At 41.5% G+C, this 26,780-nt stretch overlaps 1 protein-coding gene across 8 annotated transcripts in view; it reads right to left on the bottom strand.

Moving 5' to 3' along the window:
• Positions 1-3,528: 3,528 nt before the first annotated feature.
• Positions 3,529-26,780, bottom strand: part of ZCCHC7 (zinc finger CCHC-type containing 7) — a 154,844-nt gene continuing 131,592 nt past the window's right edge. For 5 of the 8 annotated variants that reach the window (XM_077345561.1, XM_077345560.1, XM_077345559.1 and 2 more), the window contains exons 7-9: positions 15,498-15,593; positions 9,379-9,496; positions 3,531-5,662 (exon numbers count right to left, since the gene is read on the bottom strand). In XM_077345561.1, the coding sequence (XP_077201676.1) occupies positions 5,208-5,662; positions 9,379-9,496; positions 15,498-15,593 (669 nt within the window). In that variant the 3' untranslated portion in view covers positions 3,531-5,207. Of the gene's footprint in view, positions 5,663-9,378; positions 9,497-15,497; positions 15,594-26,780 lie in introns of all 8 variants that reach the window. The other 3 variants (XM_077345556.1, XM_077345557.1, XM_077345558.1) reach the window with 3 other exon arrangements.

The following is a 26,780-nucleotide window of genomic DNA, read 5'->3' on the forward strand; positions in this document are numbered from 1 at the left end:
TTTATAAGGGGGGGGGAGGGATTCCAAAGCATTTTAAATAGATTAAGTAATACCTAATATTTACCAATTAATATTTTAAAGTGTTTAAATATTAATATTTTAGCGTAGCTAAAACATATTGAAACTATGTTAAATGGCAGAATTCACTAATGACTAAAGCCATCTTCATTAAAAAAAATTAGCTTAGTAGCCTTTCACTTGGTAGCAAATACCTCCAAACCAATGCTATTGTGACTACCAAATGGTGGGATGTGATTCATTATTTCATGTTCTCTTTTACTATCTGAAATATAAAGCAGAAGGAGATACATTTTTTGGAAAATGGATTCTGAACTATTGATTCATTCCAGGTAATGTAAAACTAAGATTTTTGAAGTTTATATCAAAAATTGTGTTGCTGATGTAGCAAACTTCTGTTTTACTATTTTTTTAAAAAATTGTTAATTTATAGGCACATGAAACTTTAATAAAATGGGAGGTTGCAGAATACAGTGGTAATTTGGGGTATTTCGATACATAACTTTGATTTTGGTTTTGTTAGCATGGACTATGCATTGCTCCAACCATGCTGACATATTTTACCTCCATATCAGATAACTCAGTAGTTTCTATCACATGAGTTGTGGAGTTTATGGTAGCATCCCTAAAGACAACCTTGCATGCCATAGAATGGATTATTAAAATCCATATTGTGTCCATGTTTAGAATTATACATATCAACATCTCCAAAATGCAGCCATTTAACACTTCATTTTCTTTTTACCAAAAAAGTACACCTGGGTACAAAACAACTCAATAAATGTATCTATTTTGACTTCTTTTTAAAACCCCAGTTCATATCATGTTGGGAGTACAAAAATATCCTGTAGGTTTTTTAAAAGAATCCCTCCAGGAAACCATTTTAGAGGTAAAGCTTCTCCTGATAACCTGATTACCTTCCTGACAACCTGGAGAACATTTAGGTTATCAAAGAGAAATATACTTGTGGGGTAGAAATGTGCTCTAAGATACGACGAGCATTAGAAATGATTAATCTTCGATGTTTCCTTTAGAAGGTAGGAAAGTTGATAAGCTTTCTAGAATCTTATGCTCAAAATATAATTTTTATTTTACATTGGGAGGAAAAACACATTGCTTTAGAAATGAATAGTACTGGTATTAGTAATTCAATATGCAGGAGGGATGGGGTGAATCTCAAAACAAATCTTCTGCCTTATTTTGAAGTATTTTGAAGAGTCCACGTCTCTGTGAACATGATGACTTCTTTCATCGCAAACATTTGCTTTTGTGAGAATTCCAAGATATATTATTTGTCTTAGGGTATGAATATACAGCAGATGTGCATATAAGTTGTTTCACAGATTTGCTACAGCAGCTTCAGAAATACTATTTCAAATATTCTGGAGCTCCTTGGTGTTTCTTCACTTGTCTATTTGCTCAGAATTCATATTCTAATCTGGATAGAAGACAAGCAGACTTTAGGAATCACCTTTTGGCTGGTATATGGAGTCCTCAGTCAATAATTATGACTTTATTCCTGCCCATCCTTGCCCACTTGCCCATCCTGCTCACTTCCCACTTCCGAAGAAATAAGATTCTGACCATTTCTGCTACCTTCTACCCACCTCTTTCGGTTGAGTGGAAGCCCTTTATTTATTCCCACTCCCTCATGCGACTTTGCCAGTGCATATCAACTGCAACCTTGAGACACCATCCCCTCCTGGGATGAGGATGTTATTCAGCCCCAGGCATCTTCAGAGAGAAGAATGACAGTTCTTTGAAAAGGGAAGGGAAAAAAAACCAGCCAACCCCCAACACATGGAAAAGCTGACATACTGAAGAGCACTTTGCTTTGAAGAGATAAAGTAGACAGTGGCAACTTGTGCCAGCCTAAAATATACATGAAGAGGATTTACTGTGACATTTTCATTGAGCAGAACTGCAGGAAATCAATTTTTGTGCTTAGGCCTCATCAGTCAGTTTTAATGCTGTTTGCATACTGCAGTGTTGACTGCATGACTGCTTATAATATTGCAATGCATCACAAGCTAATCATCAACTTTTCCATCTAGAATCTGATCTGAATGTGCTACCTGTTTACTTGTCATGCCTGTAACTATGATATCTCTGCTGTTCATTTCTTTTGACTTAACTCCCAGTATTATACTATATCTGTTTTGAAACTTTCATTAAAAGTTCTTAAACTTGTACCCCTTTAGAGGAAAGAGGTCATTTAATGTTATGTTCCCGTTCAGACCCTTCACTTCTCTTAATTGCTGTTGTAGTCTATTCCAGGGGTAGTCAACCTGTGGTACTCCAGATGTTCATGAACTACAATTCCTATGAGCCCCTGCCAGCAAATGCTGGCAGGGGCTCATGGGAATTATAGTTCATGAACATCTGGAGGACCACAGGTTGACTACCCCAATGGGGTTGTGGTTCTGTGATAGAAAGTCCCAAGTTCATTTTAAGCATCTCCAGTCAGAAGGATCTCAGGCCTGGTTCACACATGCAGAAGAATGAGGGGGTGCAATGAGGTGGTAAGAGTACTGAGGTTCTAAAAAGGACTGTATCCACTTCAAACTGTAAGTAGGGGATTCCAACTTGGAATGTTCCTTCACATACAAACAACATGCAAACAAAAGCCCAGATACAGGTGCTATTGGCTTCTAAGAATAGATAGCAAGAACCACTGACTTGACAAGATGAGGAGGCAACCATTTACAAATGTTGTTGTTAGGTGCGAAGTCGTGTCCGACCCATCGCGACCCCATGGACAATGATCCCCCAGGCCTTCCTGTCCTCTACCATTCCCCGGAGCCCATTTAAGTTTGCACCTACTGCTTCAGTGACTCCATCCAGCCACCTCATTCTCTGTTGTCCCCTTCTTCTTTTCCCCTCAATCGCTCCCAGCATTAGGCTCTTCTCCAGGGAGTCCTTCCTTCTCATGAGGTGGCCAAAGTATTTGAGTTTCATCTTCAGGATCTGGCCTTCTAAGGAGCAGTCCGGGCTGATCTCCTCTAGGACTGACTGGTTTGTTCGCCTTGCAGTCCAAGGGACTTGCAAGAGTCTTTTCCAGCCTTCCTTATGGCTTTCCAACATTGTAGAGGGAAATTAAGACTGGCTTGTTGCTTTGGAGAAGAAGTGGGTTCCAGGATATGCAAGATGGTGCTCATGGGTGTACGATGGGTAACAATGCCACTGGGGAATATCCCAAATGTGATTCACCAAGTGCAGTCCATTCTATTGCTTAAAGTCTTTGTGAACTAAGGCTGAGGTGGAAGGAATCAGGGAAAGATGTCTCTCTGCCTAGGACCTAGGCAGACCTGTCTAGGACCTAGACAGAGTTCCTTCTAGTCAGATAGGAAAATAGCAAACTAGACAGACCATTGGTCTGACTCAGTAAGATTATCATGATGTGCTTAACTTTAAGAAGCACCAAAAGACAGATTTCATTTTATGATAATAGATAAGAGGTTTATCCATGACAACAGAATTTCAGTAGTGACCTGCAGTTGCTCAGGACTGCTTCACAATACTTTTTATAACATGGAGATTAATGTCCATCAGAAAAGATAATCTGTAAAAACAGCCCAGTGGGCTACAGCTAATGAACAAGAACATCATAAAATATTATTTTGCCCCTTTGATAATGCGTTTATTCCCGCAAACAAAATTACCTACTTGAAATGGACAGAAATGCAGTTTTAAAGAAACGGAATTATAAAACAATTTACTTCAGAGAACAGATGAGTTTACTTAAAATGGACACAAATGCAGTTTTAAGGAAACAATTATAAAACAATTTATTTCTGAGAACAGATGAGTTTTTACATGATTACATTCTTTAAAAAAGTTGACATTACTTGTACAAAGAGTTAATTGAATTTTTAAATCCATAGTTAAATGTTTAATAATTTAACTGGTATGCTACTGGGCTAGTTATATAAGCTGGGAGACAGGTTTCTGAAAATCACCTCCTTGCAAGTCCCATTAAATCAATGGGGAAGGTTTCAGGATTTTAGTCTGTCTCCTAAAAAAAAAATAAGAAAATAAAAAAAGGTCTGCTTTCCCACCAGGCATGCTTCTCAAACTTGTGGAGAAGTGACTATGACAAACGGAAGACACTGTAACGTATTCTAAGACAGAAGGATGCCATCAGCATGAGACAGAAACATCATGACAGACCCTGGCAGGAAAAGAAATCAGGATAAAAAGGAGAACTTTCTTGCAGTGTCCCCCACTCCCCCAGTCTGTTTCATACATTCCTTGAGGGATTAAGCAGAGATGTCAGAAGAGCTTCAGGAGATCTCTTGAAGGCTTCTAAAAGTAGTCAGAGGGGGTCACTTGGAGAGGGGGGTCACAGTGCCGTGAATAGCTATTTTCAGTTAACTTTTATTGTAACCACTGTTTCCCCCAGCAGAGGAACTGGGAGTTCGGAGAGAGATATGTATAAAGAAAAACGGTGCAGGGGGGAAAGGGTTAAACTTGCCTTCTCCCCAGCACGGTAGCCACAATTAGACATCCCCCCCACTTTTAAGAAGCCATGAAAAATCATGGATTTCCAGGCATTTCATAAAATTTGGCTTATGAACAGTGGAAGAAGAACGAAGTCACTCCCAATGCTGGGCCTCATTTAAAAGGGGAAAATGTGTATCCTTTTCCTTCTTAAGCTGGGAGAACAGAATCAAGAACCACTAGGTGTTCTGCCAGTGCCACTTCCGTCGCACACATACAACCATCCTAAGTTCATTTATTGTACTTTTTACATCCCTCTGAAAATTTCATTAGTTTAAAAAGCTGATCTCTAAAGACCAAGTCGCAGGCAAATCAAGTGTGCTCAAGCAGGTGCTTTAATAAGTCCTAGGATTTGTAAAAAGGCTGTATGAAATAGAGGAGACCCGATTCCTCCTCTTGTTTTCAACCCTGCCGCCCATATCCCCTCCCAAATCCCAAACCCTTTTAATCCAAATACCGACATTGCAGAAAACACATCAGTACTGATGTACACATTAATCACTATCACAGACCAAGATGCTCTCTGAGAAATGGCACAGACAAGCTTCTCTGCTTTTTGGTATCCCAGCCTCTACTTACATGGTCTGATATTGCTTCATGCTCCACATTGTAACGGGGAGAGGGTGGGAGGGCCAAACTTCCTGAAGCTAAGCCCTGCCCCCTCTCTGATCTACCTTCTCACCATCATTTCAGTAACCAGGTTTCTGTTTGGATTTCTTTTTTCTCTGTTTTATAAGAAATAAACTTTCGTCCCTGGTGGGACTGCTGACTGTGTGGTTCTGTTTTTTCTTTTTTTTCCATTTTTTTGCTGCCTCTGAGGAAGCTTTGGTGACTTCTGGTTTGTCCCCATTTGCAGAAAGATCACAGTGCGCACTGGGCTTTTTGTGCCACTTCAGAGCTTTCAAGTGACCTCCTCTGGGAAAGTTCTCCTCTATGTCATGGTTGCTTTGGACATTTTTCTTGTGCTTCCTCCTTTTGAGTTTGTCTGCCTGGGACTTCTTCTTTAGCTTTTTGTGATGCTTTTCCAGTCTTTTGTTGTGTTCCTTTAACTGTTTCACCTTTTTCCTGTGGGTATGCACTCTCTGGTCATCATCCATGTGTGGTCTCTTCAATGTCATGGGAAGAAGGCCAGCTTCCTGAAGATCTATAAAAACAAACACTGGTTGATACTCAAAAGATCATGGTTAGAGCATAAGAATTTGGTTGCATATGCAAGTTGGAATTTCCATAAATACCCAGCAATCAGTCAGCAAATCTTCCCCTTCTGACCTTCTTTCCACTAGTCTTTTTTCAACCCCAGAAAAGTTAATTTCAAGGGTTGTAGGACCTGTGTAAACTAACAGCGCCACTGGTCAAGTGACTGCAATGTGTGGGGGTGGGTGTATGGGGGGGTTAAATTTCCTTTCCTGCTAGAGGGATCCATAATCTTTGAGCTCATGGATTGCCAGATCCAACCCACTGTTATTAAACACTTTTGTTACAAAATGATACTTATGTATCCCATTCATTTTAAGGCACTCTTTGGAGCCTGGGAGACCACTACAAAGTAGTGTTGGGTTCTTAGTAGACCAAAACCCAAGAAACGTCATATTCAAGGGAAAAAAGGAGTGCACAAATGTTTGGCATCAGAAACAAGGATAGTATTGTGTGACATGACAACTGAGAGACAATCCCTTGTCTTGGGTAGGGCATCAGACACCCTAACCTTGTGACACTTCAATTATGGAGCAGGCATTGTTTAGAACTCACAATGTCTTCATTCCTCAGTTGCAGACTAGTACACACACACATTCTAAATGAAGCACCAGGGATGTGCAAAATTCAAACGAGAGGTTATTCCTTCATTTTGTAACATCTTTAGAAATCCAGTAAGGAAGAAGAAAGTTTAGGGAGTCTGAGTACTAACCAGTAGCCAAAATATGATCAACAGCACAAGAAGCAGGGGTCAAACCCTGTTACAGCCTGAGAAGAGACTCTTTTCCACTTAGATGTGCAAGATCTGGTGATGGAGGAGTGACATAAGTGTGAAAAGAATTGTAGGAAACCTGTGAGTAGTGAACAGGACAGTAGACCGGTGACTTTTTCCCCTTTCTCTTGCAGAATAAATCATCACAGAGGAGAAAAGAATTTAAGGGATTTTTGACAAGTTGGGATTCTCAGAGACGTTTTCTTTTCTTGCACAGGGGGAAAATGTACACAACCTTAAATCACTGTATTATTTGAAGGAGGGGAAGAGGTGATTCTGAAGAATGTGACAGCAAGCTCGCTACTCCCCACAGAGTGTTGGCCAACTGGACTGAAGAATTCAAAGCCTCCCCACCCCACTAATTCCTAGCATAGACTAGGACAATAAAAAGACTGACCCAAATTAATGGGCAGATTTCTCATATATATCACCAGCATAGGCTGTGAGACTCAGGGCACCAAACTCCCTTCAAAGGGCAATATTGACCTGTTGATTATAACCTGAAGGGCGAGCAGGCAGAGATATTCCGATTCTCCTCCAGGCTAACAGCACTCTGCAGTGGCTGAATGAGATTAAATTCTACTTCATCTGCCTGCCATCAAGCACAATAGAGATGACCAGTAGAATCAAGGACTGGTAAAGGATTGTAGTAGAGGCTGTAAACATCAGCTAATAATTACAGTTTACACATCAAAGACTGTCCTATGGGTCAGCTGTTTTGAGTAGAAAACATAAGATGTGCTTTAGAAAGATGGCTATAGAGTTTATCTTGCTCCCCAATAGATGTTTGTCTAATAACATTTTATACTTTTCCATTCCATCCTCACCAGAACCCTCCAAGACAAGAGAGTCTGGTCCAAGGTCACAAACAAATTTTCAGTCTAAATGGCATTTGAACCTGAACTTCCAAACATTCCAACCACTATACCACACTGGGTTTTGCTACAAGAGTGACTCTAGAGATAGTCTGAACCTATTTGAAATAAGAGTGCTCTCCCAAAAGCAGCAGGGAGGAAGAAGAGTTGGTTCTTATATGCCGCTTTTCTCTACCTGAAGGAGTATCAAAGCGGCTTACAATTGCCTTCCCTTTCCTCTCCCCACAACAGACACCCTGTGAAGTTGGTGGGGCCCTGATATTACTGCTCAGTCAGAACAGCTTTAGCAGTGCTGTGGCGAGCCCAAGGTCACCCAGCTGGCTGCATGTGGAGGAGGAGTGGAGAATCAAACACGGCTCACCAAATCAGAAGTCCACGCTCCTAACCACTACACCAAGCTGGCTCTTGAGAACCTTGGAGACAATCAGTGCCATAGGAGGGAATGAGAGTGGACATAAATGAAACCAACAGGGGGAGATTGACTACAAAATCATTGGGCTAACAGGTACTGGTTTATGATTGTTACTAAAAGCAGCCCACAGAATCACAGATGGTTCCAAAGAGAGGCGAGCAGCTCAGGCTTGCCTCTCAAAAGCATACTTGCTGATGACTTCTCAGCTCCCCAAGGAGTTGGCAACAGCAAGACTTGCCTTTGCTTGAAAACACATCTGTGCTGAAAGTCCAATAGGATTAAGTTTCAGTGCTGAACAACTGCGGAAAGATGGTAGACTGAAGGCTGCTGTGTCACTGTGTCAGCCTTTAGAACTAGGCATGAATAAGAGGGCTTGGAGCCAAGATTACCAGAGAATCGTCAATAGACTGAGGGATGAAATAAAGCTCAGCAGGCTTCATGTATAACTAGTGTGTTGTCTCCCAACAGAACAGCAAACTCCAACCACTTAGCAACTTTCCAAAACTACGGGCCCAAACAACCCAAAGTAAAGAGCACAATACCCTTCTGATACATAACACCTAGCAAAGAGAACTGCAAGGTTATGTGAACCCATGCCTCCATGGATTTCCCCTTGAAATTTAGGGCAGCTGGGAAAAGGTTCCTTCAGTCAGACATACTTTAGCGTTAAAACAGGCCTTCGTCAGACCACACCTCCAGGCTTCCGGTCAGAACTGACAAAAGGCAGAGAGGGGAAAAGTTTCTTTCAGTCAGGCAGTCTCTACAGGCTACAACTCCAGGATTCTGGTTGGGTTCGAGAGAAGCCAGAGAGGGGAAGTGATTCCTTCAGTCAGGCAGGTCGCAGCCAAACCCTTAAGGAAGAGCTGTTCTGAATCAGAGGCTCTGTCAAGAAACACTTCCAGGTTCCTCCCCTCGGAGCAGCCAAAGACAAAAGCAGGGGACTGTGCCCTTATTCAGGCTGGCACACAGGTTAACCCTTTCAAAAGAGCCAGTGAATCCGAGGCTCAGTCACCCCACACCGTGCCAGTGTGTGTATGCCTTTATTCAGGCTCCTAGGCAGCCAAAGCCTTTGAAAAAAATGCTCTTTTGAGCCCAGCTCTATCAAATCATACCTTCAGGGGAAACTGGTGACAGAAAGAGCAGGCAGCTCTGCTGTGTGAAACCCTAAGCAGTTAAGGCACAGAAAATGACTGTTTAGCAGCACCTTTCTGAAGTGACAGTTGGCCCAATCCTGAGGAGGCTTGTTTTTGAGTCATCATGATACAGTGGAAACTGAGAAACATTTCTTCTTTAATTAAATCTTTATTCATCACTAGAATGACTGATGATTTAGGTCTCCTCAGAATGAGGTGAGGAAAAAAGAAAGACAAGCAGGAGAGATGCTCTCTTTACGGAAGCAAAAAGAGAGCTGAGGGTCTCCTCCTGGTCATGTGAACGTTTTGGCAGGAAAGTGCCTAAGGGAGGAGGAGACCTTTGGAATTTTTTTTTTCTGTGGCTGCCCTGCACACTGGGATTGCACAGAAACAACAACAATGGAATATGTTTACTACATCTGTCAAGATGCAACCTGATCAGACAACAACAAAAGCATGAAATGCATATCATACCTCGCACTTTTTTCTTCGCTTTTTGAAGGCCCCTCTTGATATCATATTCATTATCATAGTAGTAGATGAATGGGAAAGTAGGGAACGTCCCTCCAAACATCCGCTTCTCTAAGCATTCCTGCAAGTTGTATTTTTAATGTTAGTTTTTTGACAGATGCTCTCTCCTCCTCTGGATTCAATAACACACAATCTAACCACATTCAAGGAAGCAAACAAAGTAAGTTGTTACAGCAACCAGTTCTGCCAGCATGTAATAATGAGATTGTTCGTTAACCAATACTAACAAGATATCTGTGTGGCAAATGAAGAAATGTATTTATATGCTTCATTTTCAACATCATAAGTAATCTAGCGGCATGCACAGGAAGATATATGGGATTAGTGAAGCTCTATCTCTTAGAACACTTAAGCTCAGTCTTAGTTATGCATTTATTCACAATCATATCAAAGTTATTTTCTCAGTGCCTTATATGCTAATCTCCCTTCTGTGATCTTAAATGCAGTGCTTATGATCACCCAGAGATATTTTACTGCTTGTTAATGTGATTTTTCTTTTCATAGGATAATGTCCAGTAAAATTTGTAAAAGAGGAAGGCAGATCACTTGGCGGTTGCAGTACATTCAGATGATCCCCGTTTCAGCCTCTGGCATATTTATTTATTTATATTTACATACCACCACTCACCAATGCCTTGTGGTGCTTTACAAAATCAGTAAAATGCACTAAAATCCCCTAAAATAACCCATTAAAACATATTAGAACAATAACATAGTATAACAAGATGGCGGACAGTAAAATATGAACTCATTCCCCTGTTCAGCATGGGTAAATCGCTCTCTACCTGGGAGGGTGGAACCTAGTTGGCCTCAACATAGAGTTATTAAGCTACAGAACAAATATAGGCAGCAAACTGCTGTCAGTGAGAACACTGGGGTAGGTGGACCAACAGTCTGATTTGATTCAAGGCTGCACTGGATGTCGAGAGAGTCTGTGTCTACCAAGAGTTGTCTTTTGTATTGTGGGACCACAGAAATAGATTTAGTAAAATTGTTTCATAAGCTTTAATATCAGGAGGCTTGACCACAGTTTCATAGAGGTTCTGGAAGATGTCACAGTTGCCTGAATTCCACGTTCGTGATAGTGAACAAAGGAAACCGATTGCCTTCAAGTAGAAATGTTGCAGTTGTGGAATGTGCACATGTATGGAAGAATACTCTGAGAAGAGGCCGTTACCACGAGATAGTTCAGACAGGAAACTTTACAACAATACCATCTTGTGAAAGAAATAACCCTGCCTAGTAGGTTGAATTACTACAATTGCCCTGAGAACTTAGTCAATCCAGTGGTGATAAAGTTAGTTGATGGACCAATGAGAATGTGTAAACTCTAGTATAACAAGAAAGAAATATTACTTAAGGGGTTTGTCAGCTTTGCTGAATATCTGTGTACTGGGTCTTCCTATATTTGCAAATATATATTTCATTTTTGCTTTATCTGGAACTCGTCTGATTCTTTGGATTTTTTTATTTTTATTGGTTCTGCTGAGTCTCGTGCCCAGAACCAGGCATATCAATACTATGCAGTAACATCCATACTCAACTACAAACTTTGGTGAGGAAGCAGTTATCACTTTAACCCTATTATTTCTGGGAGGAAACTGGAAAGTCATAATGTCTCCCTCTTTCTTGAGTAGTTTTGTCAAGACTCTTTTCCATTGCTGAATTCTGCTGGAAGAAAGGAAATCGGCATTTTCTTCTAACCCTTTTCATCCAGGAAAGCACACCTCAAGCATATTGACTTGTCTCACTTCTAGACAGGACAAAAGGGGGAATTTTATATGATTGTCAGATGTATAAGCATATTTATTTATTGACTGACATCACTTATACCCAGTCTTTCTCCCAAAGGAGACCTATATAATCTTACATCTATGTCTATTCCTCCATTTTGTCCTCACAGGAACTCTTATGAGGTAGGTTAGGCTGAGAGTGTGAGACTGACCAAAGATCTTTTATGGCAAACTTCAGATCTGAACTTGGGTTTCCCAGATCCTAGTTTTTCCACTATATCACACAGGCAGTAATAATCCAGAATCTTCCGTGGATTATGACCCAGTAATTATTTCCATAAGTATACATAGAAAGAGTATAAGATTAAGTGATCTCAACCAATTCAACCAAGTGTCTTTAAGGTGGGCTTGTTCTCATGCTGCTTTTCAATCTGGAGAAACCTCGATGGGGGAGATCTTATTCCCTGAGGTTATCTTCCAGTGTACACCAAATAAGTGAACAGGAAATAAGACACTGGGTGAAATTCACAAAGCATAGCTGCTCTGTGATTTCCTATACAAGTCCTCCCCCTGGGAAAACAAACAGAAATTACATCTCTCTAGGTCAATTTAACAACCACTAGTCTGAAGCACAATGAAAGGTTTATCAAAGCTTTTCCTCTTATCCTGAACTGAAATTAAATCTCAGAAATCTACAACGACTCAGCTGAGTAGAGAGACCACATAGAGAATGCAAGATGCTGTCTTTTTCTAGAAACAATAATTTCAGGACATTTTGAAATTTCTGTCAGAGGAAGAAAATTATTTTGAAACAACTATTTCAAAAAGGAGACATTGTGAATGGATTTTTTTCTGCCTGTTTCAACCAAATGTTTTCTAAGAGGCCACCAGTTATTTTCAAACAAAGATTACATGAAGAAGCACATTTAATCTTTGATGGAACGCACTCCCCCAAGGTCTTCTCAGAGATGCTGCATAAAGTCTTGAGCGTCTGCTGCAGACAGATGGCCTTTTTTTGTTAATATGTTGACAGTAAAGGCCAAGTTGGTGAAAAATGCACAAAACTCTAAAATCAGGTGCTCCTGCTTCTTCTTTTGAATACCACTGCATTGAATCATCATCTCAATAGTGTATGACATGCACTTTCCCAGACCTCTCTCTTTCAAGTAAGCTGCCACTACTGCCACACACTTTGTACGATTAAATACTCCAGGGATGCTTCTTAGCACCAAAGGTAATCCACATAGGACTGGAAGTTCAGCCTCCTACTAACCCACCTGAGAAACGTTTGGTCTGACTGACAGTTTGGAATACAAATGCAAAGCACATTTACCGATCCTCTCTTTTTTGTCTTACAACCTGCAGCAGTGGGCGTGAAGTCTAAATACTGAAATAGGCTCTTCAGAATTTGGATAACAGCAGAACAGCTCCTGCTATTTAGGGGACAGAATCATGTCTGTGCAGAAATTATTAGGACTGGGATTATGAAGTGGAGTGATTGTTCTACTTCTTGAGCTAATTATTGGAAAATCTTTGTTTTTCAAGCATCATTACATGAGGTTTATTATTACTATTATTGTTACTATTATTGAGCTTATATCACACTGCTTTCCAAAGACTTGCAGCAGCTTACAAACATAAAACCCCCATATAAAAAACCCATTTAGCCTGGAGGCCATAAGACCCCCTACAAGGGACAAGATTGGTGGCCAAAATTCACTCCCCCGAGCAGACCTCTCTAGGGGTGGGGGGGTAGATGTAATACCAAACGAAGCCAAGTTATGTCTTGGGAAATACATGGGACTTAAGTTGCTGGGAAGCTATTACCAAGTGATCTGGATCTTGGTTTTTTGTATTCTCTAAACAGCATATTAGAAGGGGAGGTCTTCCACACAGGCTCTAGTGTCAGGGGGTAGTGTACATACTTTGAGCCAAGAACATTGTCTTATGTTAATGGCAGAAGCCCTGGGCCTACTGTAGACATCTGCAACATGGTGAGATACAATGAGATCCTGGGTCAGAGGAGTATAGAATACTCATAATCAGGTCCACTTCATCAGGTTCTGGCGGAGTGCACTCAATTTTAAGAGCCTTAACCATTCTGACACGTTGTTCAGAATTTCATTTTAAGTCCTCTGTTGGAGACACTGGTTTTTGATTTCTAACAGTATTAAGGTAAGAGTGCTCCTCCTCCCTCTCATCATGTGACCATTTGGGCAGGGACAGAGCCTGAAGCTCCTCTGCCAAGGGAAGGGGGAGCAGTCACCTTTACATTCTAGAAGCTTGTAGAAAACTGCTCCACTGAAGCAGTTCCAGAAGACACAAAGATGAACCAAACTTCTTGGACTAGTTGGGTTTGGGTGGGGTTTGTTTGGCTTAGTTCAGGGGTTGTCCAGGATCCCGAACACCTTTTTAATGTTTGTATCCATCCCTATAATTCCATGCTTATATCTGGTCAGGCTGGAAAATTACATTGCAAAAAAAAAAGATAATTCACTTAGAATGAAACAGGCAGTGGTCTAGGAAAGAAAGTTCTATCGTGTTGTAATTATGTTTCAAAATCTGCACAGTTGCACAATAGACTTCTTTTTAACCAAACCCATGCTATTTGCTGAACACTTGCTCCCTCCCTCAGGTGTTTAGCTTTGTTTTTGCCTTACTGGTGAGGGCTGGCTAGAGCTCCCTTTGATAGTGATCAAAGCTCCACCTGACCTTTGTCTGATCCATCCAAGACTCCTAAGGCCAAAACCTTCCCACTTGTCTCTTTCCTCCCTTTTAATGAACTGACAAAATCAAAGTAAAAACTCATTTATCTCACTGTACTCTCCTATATAAATCACTCAAAGAGTTGGCAAAACCATCTATAAAAAAGTACATCTAACTGGGCCTGAATGAATCCACAGTGAGAAGTAACTTTATCCCCAGCCATGTTTGCAACTCTTAACGTCAGAAACGCCTTAATACAGATCAAGCAAATCAGACATCCAAAATGTCTTAGAAAAGGAACAGAGAAAACCTGCAAAAGACAGACATTCAGCCTCCCTTGAACCACACACTAACGTGGCTTAGAAATACTAGAGACTTGGCTGTTGCTACAGGGAACCCAAATAATAACCTAAACCTAAAAATGCACCCAGAGAGTGGCACTCCTCCAGAGGCAACCGCACCACCCTAAGAGTCACACACATCCAAATAATCCTCATATTATTTGCAACGCTTCAATCAGAGACTGCAGACAACTCTCCCAGTACATAAAGGACCGCTCATCTTCACAAAAAAGGTTCTTGTACAATGAAGGAAATTTCAACATCATATGTATTAGACAACATTAGACGTATCTTTCTGAATTAGTTTTCTGAATATTAACCCTATATTCTGTACTAAAAGAGAGGGAAGAGAGAAGCAAATAATGCTGTTTTAAATAGTTCATCTCAGAGACAAAGATGGGGCTAAAAAGCAATTGTAAGTATGCTTGGGTAGCTACAAAAACAAAAAATAGCTAGTCCAACCCTACATATTAACGGTTGTCATATGACTCTGTGCTCCCCCACATGCAGCCAGCTGGGTGACCCTGGGCTCATCACAGCACTGATAAAGCTATTCTGACTGAGCAGTAATAACAATTCTTCTTGTTGTTCTTCTTCATTTATATACATTTCTTCTACTTATCTAACTTTTTAATCTATTTTATAACTGGTTAGTTTTAATCTGTACTTTTATGGTTTTTATTGGATGGTCTATGACCATAAATAAAACCAAGGATGAAAGAGTTCATCCTATTTGTCCACACAGCAATGGACAGAAACATGCAGACTACACAGCATTTCTAAAAGGCACTTAAGATGTTATTCTAGCCTGGAATAACTGTTTTTTTTACATTAACTTCTGGTGACTCTTAAGAAGCCTTCAAGCTCCTGAACACTGTATGTTGTCCTTGTTAATGAAATGCTGAATAATGAAACTGTTTCACAGTTTTATCTTTAAGAATACCCTCACTCTGTAAGCTGCCTTGTTCTCTGGAGCGTAGTCAAGAAAGAAATTTTAAAGCTGGTGATGGCAAAAACTTTATTCAAACAACAGTACAAATTTCTAGGTATAAAACCTAGGGTCATCTATAAGACCGCTACTTCCATGGACCTTTGATAATAATAGACCCAAGTTATATGGCTTAAAATATAAAATATAAGGTATAAAATTTAAGGTAGTGTGTTGAAGACTTTGTTAGTATCCCTGAAAAAAACCAATTAAGAAATAAGTTCACTGATGAAGCAGCATAGACTACTCCTATACAAAAACCTCATCAAACAGACATTTTCAGAACATACTTACATAGCCATAATGGCCTTGCCGTGAACAGTTGTAACAGTACACAGGAGCAGAATGTTCAGAAAAGGAACTGGCCTTCCTGAGTGGTCCCGGTCTGGTCTGCAATTGGGGGGTGGGGGGGAGGGAGAAGAGGCAATGAAAGGTGAAGAAAATTCCAAACAGAATAAACTATACTTAAATAAACTCAAATCATTAGCAGTATAATCAATTCTGAGTATATTAGCTGTAGTCAATTGATTATTAACTGGTAATATTGCACACATTTGCATGTAAGCTAAGCAAGTTCTGACTTCGCGTATACGTGTTGTGGCAGAATTGCCTAACAAAAGGCATCTAATTCTGCTTAGGATGGCTCCACTCAGTTGCTCACTCATTGGAAATCAGGTTGACTGAACAGCCTGCACATATTGCAGCACTAACAGCATAATCCTATGCATGTTCATTCACATCAAGCCCTGTTGTGTTCAATGGGGCTTTCTCCAGGACCGTTTCTGCACTGGAGGCTCCATGCCAGGCTGCAGGCTGGCGTTTGAGCTGGGGCAGGTTGCTCCACCTCTTTCTGCTCCCACAAGGGGGAGCATTTGGCCTGATGCACCTCAACCACACAGAATTTGTGCTCCTGCACGGGAGCTTTCCCAGTGTGGAAACGGTCCAGGAAAGCACGCACTGGATTGTAGGCTGAGAGCTACAAAAAGTAACAGCATGTATGGCATATGCTGATACTGGATCAAATTAAAAACAAACCACAAAAACAGCAGGGGAAGAAAAACAGATATATTTTACTATTTTGCTTAAAAGCATTCAGTACAAGGAAAAGTGTCTGGGACTGACTATATAAGAAAAATACAGATTTACACTAGCTCCTTTCAGTGCAATAGGCAGCTCTCTTCAAATTAACAGGTATTAGTTCCATTTATTTTGGAACAAGACTTTATATGGCGAATAAATATACTGAATTTATACAAAGTCAAACAGAAACTCAGACTGTATAGCAGTGGCACCTTTGGAATTTTGACACGGGGTGGTAGGTGCAGCCATGAAATGTCAAGGAGTGAGATTATGAGAATTACTATTGGGATTATAAACCAAACCAGATTTAAAGCCCATTGTATTTTTTAATACAATGCGTGCTAGCCTTGGAGACCTGCTGCCCCCCCCCCTGGCGCCAAAGCCTTTCCCACCCACTGAGGCGCCGGCCTTTCCCCTGCCCCCCTCCCCTCAAGCTCCAACGAAAAGAGCAGGGCCACCGCGTCGCTGATGCGGCGGGCCTGCTCCTTTCGCTGCGCTGAAGGCTTTCGCCTCCCCCCTGAGGCCCCAGCTTCGGCGCAGCAAAAGGAACAGGCCCACCACATCTCTGACGCGGCAGTCCTGCTCCTCTCACCGCGAAGCCTCTTCCCCAGGCCCCGTCACCTGCGAGTCTGGACTGTAAACTGGAAGGGCCAATTCGCGACTCCCGATTGGCCCCTTCAAGTTTTTATCCCAGACTCTCCCTGCCCCTTTCTTCTCCCACCTAGGGCTTACAGCTTTATTTAGACTGCTCCCGCGGGAGCGGTTTACAGATAATGGTTTTGTCTTTTCTGGCAAAAGCTCTGATTAACAGGACACCTTGGTAAAAGAACATGTTGTTTTAAAATATTTTCTTGCATGATGATGACGATGTTATCTGTTCAGTTGTGTCCGACCCTCAGCGATTCTATAGGAAAGTTTTCGCCATGCGTCCCTATCTCTGACTGCTTCTTTTAATTGGTTCATGGTCATCCCAGTATTGGCTTTGATCGTGTCGTGCCAGTGGATTCTTTGGTGACCATGTTTCCTTTTGCCACTGACCATGCTGAGCATTAATGATTTTTCTAGTGAGTTTGATCCCATGATGTATCCAAAGGAAGTGAGCTTTAGCCGTAATATCTTGCCTTCTAATTACATAGTTGGTTTGCTTCTCTCTAAAACTATCATGTGGTAACTTTGGCTGTCCATGGTATTCGCAGCATTCATCTCCAACACCATAATTCAAAAGCATCTATTCTTGCATACACACAGCTTATCTGCATTCCCACAGTAAAGATCCTTGAGCTGCGGTGGCAACTGCTGCGGAAGCCACTTAAAAAACCTGCACAGACAATCGTATCTCCAATGGCCAATCAGAAATCCTGCTGGGCTAAAGCCCCCCTAGCCCTGTTCCCTTTCTGAAAATACTTGGTGGGCACCATGGTGCGCTGCCCACAGGCATCATACTGGGGACCTCTGGTGTAGAGCACAGAAATATAAAAATGCTGGGAAGCACTGAATAGTCACATTTTAACTATACTTCATATTGCAGATATGTATCATTTAACAATCAAGTAGGTTTAATCCTGTGAATATATTTTTTCCAGGAATAACATTTCTGTACTAAGTGTACTTAGATAGATCTGAACGGTTGACACCGGACGAATTGCAGTACTGATTATTTTCGCTCTGCTACCTGGTTGCCTCTCAAATCAAGCCGTTATCCTTTAGCTCAACACAAACAATGGTTTAGATTTATATTCTATTTTCTACCTATGTACTCCTTTATAGGGGTGTAATATTCAGAAATTCCTCTCTCCCACTGAAGACCCTCATATCACCTCAGGACTCTTCCCTGGGGTCCGTGATATCTGAGAGGAGCATTTAAGGAGACCGAGTGAACTGCAGTGACAAAGTTTCATTCCTTTCATTGAGATGAACCAAAGCCAATTAAGAGTCTAGGAGAAAACCAAATACAAAGTGAAGTTTCAAGCTCTAGAGAAGCTAAGTCACATTGGGATTTCTTTTTCCTACCAATCCAATGAAAATTTGAAAAAAAATAGCCTTAAAGTTTGAGACATTACTGCATGGTATCTTTAGTTGACATCATTTGTAAACAATCTGGTGATATTAGACATCAATCAATTTCATAAAAGCACAACTTACTGTATATTTCTTTGGCTCTTAAATCTCTTCATCAAACTTCTTCAAAGAAAACGAACAACCAATTTTATTGTCATATTATGTCTGCTAAATGGAATGTGAAATTGAAGCTGTATGACCTGGGAATTGTGTACTAACAAATTACTCGCTCACAATGTCAACTGGAGTTTTCAAAGGCCTGCACAACAACTTTTCCCCCAAAGAGGTTTTTACTTAGGAGTAAACTTCACTAAATTTAATGATACTTAAACAATACTTAGAAATGCAGCTGAAATATCTATACAGATTTAGGAAACTAACTCTGCCATCAGTTTACACCCTGCTTGCACCCTGTCACACCAGTATGGTTTTGCAGTTGACTACCGAAGGCTTGATTGGCACACTATCATAGACCGTTTACGCACTGGAGGTTTAATGCTGGGCTGCAGGCTGGAGTTTTAGTCGTGGCAGGTTGCCCCACCTCTTCTTGTACCCACACGGGGGAGCATTTGGACTGGTGCACCTCATCTGCCCCCAATTTGTGCTCCTGCACAAGAGCTGGGGCAGTGAAGTTCCCAGTGCATAAACGGTCTTATATACAACTCTCTCACAGAACACATATTTTACACAAAAGATCTTTAGTCCCTGGATTTTCAATTTAACAGGATGTTAGGCGGATGAATTCACAAGGACCTCTTCTGGAGCGCTGGAAAACTTGGTTGGTTCATGGTTCACTTGTTGGATTTAATAAAACACCCCTTTCTCAGACAGGAAGGCTGTTAGAACTAATTATTTTTAAAATCTACACATTAAAAATATGCACATTGACATGCCTTATAATCTAAGAATTAGAATGCTGGACTGGGAGTTAGGAGATCTAGGTTTGGATAGCTACCTCAACATGACCCTCAATGGGAAACCATGGGCTAGTCATTCTTTCTCCATAATCTATCTCACAGGGATGTTTTGAGGACAGAATGGGATGCAGGGACTAGGGTTGAGGCCTTCCACCTCCCCCAAACCCAGTACTCCTCAGACTTCATCATAAAATGTCCAAGAATTTTCCAACCTGGAGCTGGCAACTCTAGTCAGACCTGGCAAGGGCCACTATCCCCACCCCCTACCTTTTACTGACCAAGCCAAGCTTGGAATGCTATGGTTGCCTAGCAACATTCAGTGAGGGAATTGGCTGCTTAAAGCTACAAGTACTCCTCTTATCATTTTTTTTATTTTTAAAAGCTGCCCAGTGGTTTGTTTTTGTGTGTGTGTGTGTATAAGAATTTACATATTCTTGCAAATCTAGGGCCCCTTTCAGGTTTGTAGAAAGAGCTGTCTTGCCAAAGACTTCACGATTAGAATATAAGATCATTGAAGTGGATGGACCAATGGACTAACGCAGGTTGAGTTACAGACAGGACAACTATACCATGTGGTCATTTTATGTACAGGATACAAAAGTACATAGATATGTGAGCAGGTGGGCAAGTTGACCTCACTTGTGCAAGAGGGGGGTCATGTGCTCAACTACACCTAATTATTATAGCCCCCTGCATGGCATATTATTCTGAAGGGATTCCTAGACCCCAACATACGCTGCATAGAAGAAGCAGGAGGCTGCTGGGAGAAGGGTAAAGCAGAGAATATGTACATTCATAAATACTTCCCATTTATTGGAGTTTGGATTCAGCCAGAGCTTCTTAACTGCATTAATTGATAAACAGATACCTAATAGTTTGATCAGCTGAAAACATCTTTGACTAACACTATTCTACTCCCAAAACTATAGGAAGAGTGGCAAGAAAAAGATTTTCATTTGGGACATAATTGTACATAAGAACTTGGAATCAGAAACAATGGGAACCTGCTTTTGTTTGTTTGTTTTTTTACAAATCTCACAAAAATCCTTGAGGAGATCTTGGATGTATGAGCAACGTGTGTTCATGTGACACTGGAAGCTATTTGCAAGGCACTTTCCTTTTGTTGATGTAGTAGAAAAGGTCAGATTTAAAGAGACAAATTAAATTGAATACCTGCTATTCAGATTAACTATGCATATCTCCCTACAGCTGTCCAAAAGGCAAAACAGGGGAGGGGGGGAGAGACTCAGTGTGTCAAGCTCACTATATTCTCATTATTTCAGGTTTTAAAAGCATTTAAGGTTTGTGATCCAATTGGTACAAAATGAAGTATTCATGATAGTAGCTCCTCTGTGTTATGGGATTTTTTGTTACAAACATTTAAATAATCTATATTTTGTAGGGCGATATCTTGAAGATTACTTCACTATCAATATATAGAAGTAATAACCCAGTAGATAGCATTACCTATGAAAGGTCCATCCCATCTGCTATTCTTGCTGAAAGCTTTTCATGCACCAGTAAACTCAGTAAATATCAGAAGATAAAGCATAAGCCTACCACGCCACGGATTTACTCCTAATGTCTCCTCAAAGTGCAGCCCCGATGCAACGATTACAAATGATTTTCTTCTAATGTCATTTTACATAACCCTTTTTTCTGCATGAGTAGTTAGTGTGGAATGAGTGAATGAATGAATGAATGCCATTAAAACAGTTAATCATTATCTGGGACACTGTCCTTCCTCCCTCCTCTACCAGGAATCTCCATGACAAAGGCCAAGAGATCAAACTGCCAGAGCTGCCTCCCCGGCCTATTTCTGTCAGTAATTTTTTATGCAAATGGCGCCGCTGGGCAGCTCCCTCAGTGACCTTGAGATGCCCTTATCTTAAACTGACTTTGATCCAATGAGGTCTTGCTTTTTATGAAGCTCATTACTTCTTAAGATATGCATTGGACTTAAAATTTCACTAATTAAAATGGCCTGTTCACATTTTTTCCCCGGGCCCTATCTATCTTTTGACGACACATGCTGACAAGGAGAAAACACACTCACTCCGGGCCTCCTCCCCATTTGAGTAGGAAAAATTATTTGACTATATGTTTTCTTTCCAAATGCAAGTAAGATTTGGCATGCTGTTGTTATATGGAATTCCCTGTAGTCGCTCATCCAAGTTCCTGATCAACTCTGTATCAGCTTAGCTTCCAGTGCTCCAGCACTATTTGGGACCACGCTATTTCTTTCTTTTCTTTTTTAAAATTAAAATGTGAGGCTCCTAGAGTATTGTTGTGTCTGACCCATTGAGACCCCATGGACAATGATCCTCCAGGACTTCCTGTCCTCTACCATTCCCCGGAGTCCATTTAAGCTCACACCGACTGCTTCAGTGACTCCATCCAGCCATCTCATTCTCTGTCGTCCCCTTCTTCTTTTGCCCTCAATTGCTCCCAGCATTAGGCTCTTCTCCACAGAGTCCTTCCTAGAGTATACCATGTGATTTATCATGAACAGGAACATATCAACCAGAATCTAAAATGCTCCTTTAAGGGTTTCCATCAGTCCATAAAGATCACATACTTCTCAAAGATGAGTGGGCCTTCTGGATGATCACCACCTTTCTATGCCACATTGCAACATGATTTGAGCCCAGATTGGCGGAGAGATGCTCAGGGGGGAGGTGGTAGTGGAATTCAGTGGCCTACTAGACACACGATGTTAATAACACAATCCTCTAGATTGTGGCTGCATGCCATGCAAAACATACATTCAACAAGCCATGTGGAAAAACATTGAGTGAACAGCTTAGAATGTGTTACTAGAAGATGCTTGATACTATTTAATTGTTTAAAGTTGTTATCATCAATGGTATAATAAATGTCTTATCTGAGTCCCTGAGAAAGCATCATCACGAGTCAAATCTCATATGATCAATCAAGGAAATCCCTAATGACATAATTTTGACAGGAGAATGAAACATGAAAAGTTGCCATGCTTACTAATACCCTCAGATCTGCTGAATCTGAGGTCACTGTCTTGTGACATTAATCAGTTTACACTAGCTATCACTCTGCCTAGTTAAGGCTGTTTCATATGTAGACCAAACCATATTACAGTAACTCCAAATCCTGACAAACTCTGGTTTTCTCTGAAGCAGAATTTTTAACTACTGGTTAGTGCACATTTGGGATATGCATCTAAAAACTTTGCTATCTTCCCAGAATAAACCTGAAATCTGTCTAGCAGTATGAACACATGGAAAATTATCTTCGTCAAGAGGCAGAAACTCCCCCAACTTACTGTAAATATGTACACACTAGTTTCAAAGCCCATTTTAAAAATGGGCTTTGAAAGGGGCAGCAGGCAGGTGGGCTTGAGACAGTGGCCGCGGTTCTCTTTGGCCCGCAAAGTGGGCTAAAAAGAGTGGAAAGCCCCCCCTGCTGGCGGTGACAGGGCTTTGCGGCCCACAGGGCGGCTGCAAACTCCCCCCCTACTCCCTCCTGCAGGCTGCAAAGCCCTGTCACTGCTTCTCTCCTTGTGGGCGACAATGGAGGCCGCATCCACAAGGCTTCTAGCAGGCATGGAGGGAGGGGGGGAGCTGGAGGGGGAGGGCCAATCAGGATGGACCTGGACGGACAGGGCCCCAGACAGTCTCCTCCCAGGAGGCTGTTTCCCAAATATATAAGGGAGCAAAAGAGTGTCAAGGATATCTGGCAAGTGGAATACAGTGTCAGTCACTTGCATACAGAGCTTGTCACATGTTTCTTTAGATTATTAGATAAATTTAACAGGACTCTAACAGGTTGGTCACCCATCAGACTGCATGTGTAGAATCAAACGCAATTCTTCAGATCAGAAGCCATTGCTCTTAGCTACCACACCAAGGTGGCACCAAGTCGAGAGGAGCACCACTTGGTAGAATATTTCTTCCTTTGCTTGCAGCACTAGGAGGAATTTCCTTTGCCCTGCAGTAAACTGCTGTATCATTGACACTAAGAATATGATGTTGTGGTTTAGTCCCACATTTCTCTTGATGGAGCTTTTACATGTCATCTAATAAATTTGCACTGTTTCCCAGGTTGTCATTCTGAACCTGCTTTTGTCTTCTCCCCAGCAGCCAATGACTGAACAAAGGCAGGTATTGGGGATCAAGGGAGTCTCATCCTAATGGACAAAAAGCTAAATGACAGGGTACAAGCACCATTCTCTCTTCCACTCTTCCCTTTCAAACTTTTGCTAACAGAAAAGGAAGGGGCAGGATTCCCCCCTCCTCACAGCAGCCATCCTTACTGGTCCTACTTTCCCTTTAGTCCATAAGGATTCCCAGTCCAGCATTGGCTTTTCAGGGATAAAAGCCCACTGACTTTGTTAGCTACAATGTTTTTAAAGAAAAAATGCAGAGTTTAAAAAAAAATCCTTTGCAGAACCACAGGTAGGCAATATAGGTGTTCCCCTTACAGAGTGGTCCATGATACTTTGAGGCTCCACTTGTGCCTTCTTGAGTGCTCATAGTTTTGCCAAAAAGGGCACCAGACGGAAAGTGTAAAGCAACTTCTTTGGTAATTCTGCTTAAAGAGCATCACAGTCCTTTACCGCAGCATACGAGAGAAAAAGCCCTGCTGGATCAGACCCAGCATCCATCTAGTCTAGCATCTCGTCTCTCACCCAGTAGCCAACCAGTTATTCCAAGGGCAACCACCGTGGCCAAGGCCTTCCTCTAATACTGTCTCCTGACAACAGTATTCAGAAGTTTACAGTATCTGGATTATATGCATAAGGTTCCCTTTGGTGATCATTGTGGGTATGTAGCTCCCGCATTCTGGTATATAGAATCCTAAAAATATCGGCATTTTTTGATTTTCCTGAATCACAATACCATACCAGTATTCGAAAAAGCTGGATTTTTTGCCTCCATGAGTCCGAGGCATTTAATGAGACCAAGATCCTGAGGCATAAGGAATTTTTTGAGTCCCATCGGCTTGGAAAAGATGAATGCACACCCCTAACCATCATGCCTAGCAGCCACTCATAGACCTGTCCACTAATTAAAGCAATCTATGCCTGTGGCCATCACTGCATCCTCTGGCAGCAAATTCCACATTTTAATCACTCACTGAATAAAAAGGTACAGTATTTGCTGGTGTATAAGACTACTTTCCCCCCCTGAAAAACATGCCTCCAAGTGGGGGATCGTCCTATACGCCGGGTGCACTTCAGTTGGTATAGACATTGTTGCCCATAGTACTGTAATGTAAAGTAACAAACTCTATATTTTGAGTGGAAATGTGGGGGGGGGGTCATCTTATACGCCCAGTCATCTTATACACCGGCAAATACGGTATTTCCTTTTTTCCATCCTAAATCTACTGCCCACCAACTTCACTGGGTACCCTGAAGTTCTTGTATTTTGGGACTTTTGTGCGTGTGTGTGTGTGTGGGGGGATTTCTCAATTTTCCCACTCTCTCTTATGTATAAATTTATAAACTTCTATAATGTCCTCCATTGGTCATCTATTTTCTAAATTCATAAGTCCCAGGCCCTTCAGCCTCTCCCCATAGGAAAGGTGCTCTAACCTTTATCCATATGGGTTGCGCTCTACTGTACTTTTTCCAGCTCTTCAATATCCTTTTTGAGATATGGCAACTAGAACTGCACAGGTATTCCAAAAGAGGCTGTACCTTAGATTTATATAGGGGCATTGCAGTGAACTTTATTTGGTGTACTGTTACCCACTCATCCTGCTTGTGGAGATCCCCCTGGAGGTCTTCACAGTTGGCATTGGTTTTCACCATCCTGAATAATTTTGTGTCATCTGCAACTAGGCCATTAGATGGCATTAGACTGCTCACCCTCTGTTCCAGATCATTAATGAACACATTAAATAGCACTGGCCCCAATAGTGATCTCTGTGGGACCCCACTGCTTATTTCCCTTCATTGAGAAAACTGTCCATTTATACCTATTCTATTTCTGTTTTTAGCCAATTATTAATCCATAAATGGACCTATCGTCATACCCCGCTATCTACATATTTGTTCATTTTTTTCATATAATTCCAAAATATTGGTGAAGCAAGACTTTCGTTCACAGGAGCCATGATGATTTTTCTTAGCAAGTTTTGTTCTATCTGATTACAGTTTCTCTTAATTTGCCTGGTACAGATGTTAGGCCAACTACCCTTTTGCCTTACTACATAAGAATGTAATAAAGTACAGGGTGATAAAGGGAACAGTAGATATAAATAGCTTGACTTGCCACAAAAGAGGACATAACCTATAACCTGAGAGCTATGCTTTAAAAAAAATCCCTATAGACCTCTATTCATTTTGCATATTGCGGTCGAGTAAATGAACAGGAAAAGAAAGAGAGTACTCCCTAGTACCAGAAATGGAAATAGTAACCTCATTCCTGTCTTGGGTTGATCAGAAATTCTCCCTCATCTGTAAGTAAGGCCCTCCCTCTTCAAGTGACAATATAAGATTCTGCTTGCTAGAGCATTACTTCCATATCATGTGCAAGGGAGCCCTCCCTGCAAGTCCACATTAGCCTATTATGGCCTTAAACCCCTGGGTGAAATTCCTTCAGTAAGTGACATTGTGCATTCCAACTGATTTTTGGTGAATGCCACCACTGGTGTTCTCCATTATTCCTGAACTGCCTACTACTAAATTCAGCTCTCCATCCCACCAGGTTGGATTATGAAGTGCAGAATCTCTTCAGCTCAAAGAACTGCCTGGACCTTGGGTAGACTGGCCAGATTTATCCATCAGGAGAGACAAAAATGTAGGTGATGATCACAGAGACTTCATTAATTACATGATTCTGATAATTCAGTGCACTGCAAAAAAATGCATACTTTCTAGCCTGTTGGGCCGACTCTATGTAGGAAGGAAGATTTGTTTAACGTACTGTGAACCTTCTTTCTTGGTGGTCTGAAGGTGGGACAGTCTCACACCTGGTTTTTCATAAGTTGCTGCCAAAGGTTATGAGGCTGCTGGAAATTCAGAGAACTAGTAGGGATGTGGTTAATCAGGACCCAGATGTCTCTTCGGAGTCAGAAAAATTCCTCCCAGACACTGCGCCTACCATCTCTAGAATGTTTTTTCCTTCAGTGTTTGCTAAGGTGGTTGGGGCAGAGTGGGAGGTAGCAGCCCAACTGTGGAGTAGGCAAACTTTACTCCACAGTGCCTTGGCCATGCAGCTCTTCAAGCTTCTGCAGGATGGTGAGCCTGTGCCTAGCCTGATTTCCACCTTGCTTCTCCCCAAGGAGTCAGATGGTCTGCCAAAGGATCCCTGTGATTGTAAGATAGAGTAGGCCTTCCACTGGAATTTTGAGGCAAGTTCTATGGCTGTCTTGACAGCTTTAGCCAGCTCCCTGTTTGCGAGGGCGGCATATGCGTGCGCTTGACAGATGGTGGCAGCAGACAGTGCACTCCCCAAGGAGGTCAAAGATGGGAAGATCACCCTGGACTTGGCATAAGCTGCAGATGCGACCCTTGATAACATTCAGCATTCATGCGACC

The sequence above is a fragment of the Paroedura picta genome, chromosome 7 (assembly GCF_049243985.1).
Source record: "Paroedura picta isolate Pp20150507F chromosome 7, Ppicta_v3.0, whole genome shotgun sequence".
NCBI lineage: Eukaryota > Metazoa > Chordata > Lepidosauria > Squamata > Gekkonidae > Paroedura > Paroedura picta.